The sequence below is a fragment of the Epinephelus moara genome, chromosome 5 (assembly GCF_006386435.1).
Source record: "Epinephelus moara isolate mb chromosome 5, YSFRI_EMoa_1.0, whole genome shotgun sequence".
Lineage (NCBI taxonomy): Eukaryota > Metazoa > Chordata > Actinopteri > Perciformes > Serranidae > Epinephelus > Epinephelus moara.
Window position 1 is genome coordinate 4,006,560 of NC_065510.1, and position 6,197 is coordinate 4,012,756.

Here is a 6,197-nt window from a genome sequence, read left to right on the forward strand (position 1 = left end):
TAGTGATTACGTGCCAGCACAGGTGATTTATAGGTTAACCCTAGGATGTGGCTGGGCGAGCCCATGTGTCTTTTAGAAGTATCCACATACCCTGACAGCAGGGAGATCATTCTCTGTACATATGGAATAGAGATAGTCTATCCACTCAGACAATTAAGGTACAATGTAACCATACATTCACACTGAACATATCTGGGATGCTCAAGCAAAATAGAGGAAATATTCTTTATTTCTATTTCAGCTTGAGTCACTCCAGGCTCACAGAGAAATGCTGTCAGGAGCTGTCCTCAGTTCTCAGCTCCCAGTCCTCTCGTGTCAGAGAGCTGGACCTGAGTAACAACAACCTGCAGGATTCAGGAGTGAAGCTGCTCTATGCTAAAATGGAAAGTCCACACTGTGCACTGGAGACTCTCAGGTTAGATTATACTCTTTAACATTTAAAAAGTCACCTGGAGATGTACCGTAAAACTTCCATTATAAACCCAGTCTCTTTTACTAGCCTGGCGTGGCTATACATTCTGACACTCCTGTTGCAGTTAGACGCCTTGTCTAGTTGCTAAGCAATTCATTTTTTATAGAGGTCTTTGGATGTACAAAAGCGAGGTGTTGGCTACCTCAAATTATGTATCTCATTCCTCAATTACCCTGTAAGTTATTCATATTTCTGTAGTCTGTAAGGGTCCTCAGATCAAAAGAAACAAAAGTTGTTTTTTTTGTGAAAATTAATCTAAATTGTAAGTATTGTTTAAACAAGATAAAGTGGTGTTGTGTCGGTATCCCGGGTGCCATAATCCTTGAAAGCCGTGACTATCTCTCTCTGATGTGCTGTCTGACGAAGCTAGATCAAATGAATGATTCAGCCTAAATCTGAATAAGCAATATTCATACTGGTTTATATAAACAATTTGATTGTATCTCCTGATCTTTGCTGAGCAACATGTGAGAGAAAATAAAGGCCAGTTCCAAATAGATGCCTGTTTCAAATATAGGTCCGTTGGTTTCAGTGGTTTAAGCAAATAAGAGCCTGGGCTATTAATTGAAGTTTAACGGTAGTTTACATCTAGTTCACAGAGATTTAGTATTAGCATTGTCTTATCCTAGCTAGCTAGAGTTGATAAAATATGCAAACCAAAGTCACACACTTCAGCCTACAAAATCAACAGCTGTCTGCTAGAGGTCGACAGATATACAATGTCAGGACTCAACTTCAGTTCTTAGATCCCAGGCCTTTAATTTGAGAAAACTGGAACTAAGAGCCAGATCCTTCATAACCAATTAGTAAGTCATCAATAGAAATAAGGAAATTCTAAAACTGAGAAGCTTTTAGTACATTATAGAGAATAGAAACAGTACCAATATTTATTTATCTCTGACTCTCCTTCAGGCTGAGTGGCTGTAATCTGTCAGAGAGAAGCTGTGGTGCTCTGTTCCCAGTTCTCAGCTCTCAGTCCTCTCGTCTCAGAGAGCTGGACCTGAGTAACAACAACCTGCACGAATCAGGAGTGAAGCTGCTCTCTGCTGGACTTGAAAGTCCACACTGTACACTGGAAACTCTCAGGTCAGAACTCACTCTGATGCATGTGTGTAACACCATATTGTGCCTCAAAAAATGTTTTATGGTCTAGTTTCACACTGCATGCCTATGACTGAATGAGAACTTTATTTGTCATGACCACCATAATCAGCAAGGTAAATTGCTTGTGTACGAAAATCTACTTGTCAATAAACCTGTTTCTCAAACTCCTTTTCTCCACTGCAAAACAGTGACAGATGTGTCACAAGTGTCATAAAGAAAAAAAATCTGAAACTTGTCATCAAAAAACACATCAGCATGCAAAAATATCAAACTAAAATGAAATGTTTTTAATGTGCATGTTTTATTATTTAGTGTCAGTACATGAGTTTCAATGTCAGTGTTTCCTTTATCAGTTCAGTTTTTTTCTCAAAATCAAATGTTATTGTCAATGCCAAAATTTAAAGTGTCCCGGCTCCGCCACAGACAGTTCTGAGAAACTAAGTTGAAACATCAGAAAATATGTTTCTTATTTTTCATTTTAGGTTGAGTCAAACTAGGCTCACAAAGAAATGCTGTCAGGAGTTCTCCTTGGTTCTCAGCTCTCAGTCCTCTAGTCTGAGACACCTGGACCTGAATAACAATGACCTGCAGGATTCAGGAGTGAAGCTGCTCTCTGCTGGACTGGAGAGTCAAAACTGTACACTGGAAACTCTCAGGTCAGGCTTCACCATCTGTTTAACAGATGGTCATTTAAATGGTATTGGCCATACAAATTAATGTCACTGATGATATCCAACAGTATTTTGTTTGCAACCACGTGACTATTTTAATGTAAAAAATTCGGATGGAGGGCAGGAAGTGATATGTTTATATACTGCATGAATTGGATATAGAGGAAAGTGACTACATACATTGTTTTGGATAAATCTGTGGGCAGCAGATAACGACAGAAAATTGAACCTCATGTTGGTTGTGTTACATACAAAAGGCCACAACTTGGCCAATTTACTCGGTGTGGAAACGATTGTCATTGCGAATTACCTCGTCCTCCGGACCCCATAACATCACTAATGTTCCTAAGTTAGCTGCTGAAAGCGTATGGGAGTCTAGTGGACTACAATAGTTTTGTGTGCCACTGGGTCGACAACTGAAACTACTGCCGCCCTGTGTTTGGTTTGTGAGTGAGCAGCTTAAGTATAACTGTCTTTTATATTTCAACTCTATGCATGAACGCACCACCTGTCAGACTAATGTTACTAGGTAATGTTAGCTAACTTTAGATATTTCTATCTTTAAGGTTTACTGTTCCTAGAGGTTTGGTGAAACACCGGCTCACGGCTAAAAACACGGTGAAGTTGTCACAGCACGTTGTTATTGCATCCAACTAGGGGCATATTTAACACAACACTTAAGCTTGAATGTTTGAAATTAGTTGACTGAAGATGGAAGTTTTTGATCCACATCTGCTGCTGTTTCTTAGTCATTTTTTCTTCTCCCCTTTACGTTCCACTACTTTTGAGACTTAAAGTGGCCGTTTGTTCCAATTTGATCAAGTGGAATAGCAGTAAACAACACAAATCCTAGGCACCTGTGCAATGTTGGTAGTCTTTGCCTCCAGTTGCTTGCCCTCCATCTGGACAGGGCACCAATTTATGACATCATATGCAAGTGTAGGATAACTGATTTATAACTGATTCTGGTGTCATTAACACAGGATGATGAGGAAGTCTGATTATCAAGGAAAAGGACACCCATTAGAACACAAAAAGACATGTACTTATGTGTAAACTCTGTGTCTGTCCATCTGTCTCCAGGCTGTCAGGCTGTCAGATCACAGAGAAAGGCTGTACCTCTCTGGCCTCAGCTCTGAGATCCAACCCCTCCCATCTGAGAGAGCTGGACCTGAGCTACAACCATCCAGGAGACTCAGGAGTGAAGCTGCTGACCGCTGGACTGGAGGACCCACAGTGGAGACTGGACACTCTCAGGTATGAGCAGACAACAAGAGCTCTCACAGTTTCTCTGTCACATGGCCAAGCTGACACCTGTTGGCTCACACTCTGTACCAGATCTAAATCCAGATCAGGATTTCTTGTAGGGTGGATGACTGACTTTGCTCAGGACTTTGTTCAGACTGTTGCAGCAGCATTCTGAGTGAGCTGCAGATATGCAAGATCTTTTTATAAAGAGGCAGAGGCTTGAGGCTCTGAGTGAAGGTTTGTGGTGATGACTGATGAGGAAGCTTCTGAAGGTTCATTCTGACTTTGTTTCCTCCTCCAGGTTGGAACACGGTGGAAAGCAGAGGCTGAAACCTGGTCTGAGAAAGTGTAAGTGTGTGTTGACTTAGATTCAAGAAAACAAGGCAGCACACGTTAAAGTAGTTTAAATCAACAGCTTGTGTATCTGCATAAAATTTCTCAATGAAGTAGGTCCATGACGACGAGTCACTGTGAAGTTCTGATCTAATAGTCAGTCTGTTAATGAAGCAACAATCTCTTAACAATTCGACGGCCTGCCTGCCTGCAGGCCCTCACATGGTTTTGATTTGACCTTTGATGATTATAATGTGTAAACAACCGCAATGTTTAAGTGGTTTACTCAAGCAAACTACTGTTGGAAAGCTCCAGTCCTTGCAGCTCAATTGTCAGTCATAACTCATACTGCGAGTCGTTAATTCTGTTTTAAAAAAGCGCCTGGACAGAAGTTTAAAACGTGTAAAATGTTTTTCTTCTGTGATATTGTAATCTAATTTGAATTTGGACTATGAGAGGCTTCATGCTACGGTCCCCTTTTGTTTCCCAGCTAATACCTCCTAGTTGTAGTCATCTGCAGCAGCTTTTTTTAAGGAAACATTTAGGCGAAGAAAATAAAAAAAACACTTTCATTTCATTGTGTTGAGACTTCTATAACTCAGTGACAGAAGCACTCAGAGTGGCTGAATCCAAATGTCCGCACTTCACCACACTTGCAGACTCGCAAACTTTGCGGGCGAGTTCACGGGAAGTCCGGGAGTGCTTAGGGCTGTCCACATCCACAATTCATTCAGTCCACAAGGGGCCTCAAGTGGACTTTCTGCAGACTTCCAGAGAGTCCGCTTGGGGTGCAGACTTCAGCATACTTCACTAGTTTAATTACCCACAATTCCTTGCAATATGGACGTGACATTTTAACTTTTCCAAACTGCTGACAGAAAAACACACACTCACACACACACACACACACACACACACACAAAACCACATAAACTTATTATAAATTGCAATATTAAAACGTTACTTGAATAATGTAGGCCAGATATAAAATTCAACAACATCATGATACAGAAATATGTGGAAGTATAGGCTATAGAGGTAATCAATATGCATTTTAATATTGCAGCCTAGCCTATAGAAGCTGTGCAATCTGATCACGTAGGCGATTGCTGCAGTGATCACCGTATGCATGATAGTCTCTTAAATGTTTCCACAGAAACGAGCGAAACAGACTCCAAGCCTGTGTATTAGCTCCTTTTATAGTGCTGCAGACTCCTGCTCTTGCAGACTTTATGTGATGACAGTGAAGACGTCACATTACGTACGCCTGAAGTCCGCGAGGGCTCAGTCTGCAAGTCCAGAGGGTGGAGATTTGGATTCAGCCAGTGATTCTGACTCAAGTGTTACCATTCCAATGAGACCATGAATGTATGTGTACTAAAAATGGAACAAGAATAGCTTTCAGACTACTTTGGCTATGCCTTGGAGGGTGTTTTAGATCATCATATAGTGATAATAGGAGGTAAATGATGAACTGCTGCTGGTTTTCATCTTGTTCTCTCCATCAGATGCCTGTGAACTCACACTGGACACAAACACAGTCAACAGAAACCTCAAACTGTCCGACAACAACAGGACGGTGACAGCAGTGAGAGAGGAGCTGCCATTTTCTGATCATCCGCAGAGATTTGACTACTGGCCTCAGCTACTGTGCACAGATGGTCTGACTGGTCGCTGTTACTGGGAGGTGGAGTGGAGAGGAAACGTTCATATATCAGTGAGTTACAGAGGAATCAGGAGGAGAGGGAGCAGTAATCGCTGCAGGTTCGGAGGGAATAACAAGTCCTGGAGTCTGAGCTGCTCTGATGTTGATGGTTACTCTGTCTGGCACAGAAAGAGGAGTACAGTCCTCTCCTCCTCCTCCTCCTCCTCCTCCTCCTCTGTCTCTAACAGAGTAGCAGTGTATGTGGACTGTCCTGCTGGCACTCTGTCCTTCTTCAGAGTCTCCTCTGACTCACTGATCCACCTCCACACCTTCAGCACCACCTTCACTGAGCCTCTTTACCCTGGCTTTGGCTTTGGGCTCGGGTTATTTTCATTTAGTCCCTCAGTGTCTCTGTGTTCACTGTAGGAGGGAGAGTCCCCTCCTGTGTAGAAACAACCTGTCCTGCTGGGCTTCCATTTATACGGAGGTCACCTCAGCTCTCAACTCTGAACCCTCCATTCAGTATTTGTGCCTTTTACAAAGATAAGCAAGGCATGAAATTCCCACCTTGAAGAAGCAGCTTAAAATGGGCTAATGACTGGATCTTGGCTGGCACTGGTATGACATTTTGACAACGTGTTATTCGAGCATGGTCTCACTCCAAGGTCATTGAAATCCGGCGCTTGGGCAATGTCATGCGGCATCAAAAACCAACGACAAAAGA

General features: G+C 42.2%; 1 protein-coding gene across 1 annotated transcript; it reads left to right on the forward strand.

Annotated features, from left to right (window-relative positions):
* The first annotated feature begins 45 nt into the window (after nucleotides 1-45).
* LOC126390543 (ribonuclease inhibitor-like) lies at nucleotides 46-5,899 on the forward strand. Its single transcript, XM_050044896.1, has 7 exons — nucleotides 46-158; nucleotides 242-415; nucleotides 1,385-1,558; nucleotides 2,059-2,232; nucleotides 3,331-3,504; nucleotides 3,797-3,843; nucleotides 5,337-5,899. Exons 1-7 carry the CDS (start codon nucleotides 46-48, stop codon nucleotides 5,897-5,899), a joined length of 1,419 nt encoding a protein of 472 aa, XP_049900853.1.
* Nucleotides 5,900-6,197: the final 298 nt, after the last annotated feature.

Coding starts and splice junctions, on each gene's coding strand:
- LOC126390543 (XM_050044896.1), top strand. CDS start 46: ATGTGGCTGGGCGAGCCCATGTGTCTTTTAGAAGTATCCACATACCCT. Junction 159..241: donor TATCCACTCAGACAATTAAG/GTACAATGTAAC, acceptor TTTCTATTTCAG/CTTGAGTCACTCCAGGCTCA. Junction 416..1,384: donor TGTGCACTGGAGACTCTCAG/GTTAGATTATAC, acceptor ACTCTCCTTCAG/GCTGAGTGGCTGTAATCTGT.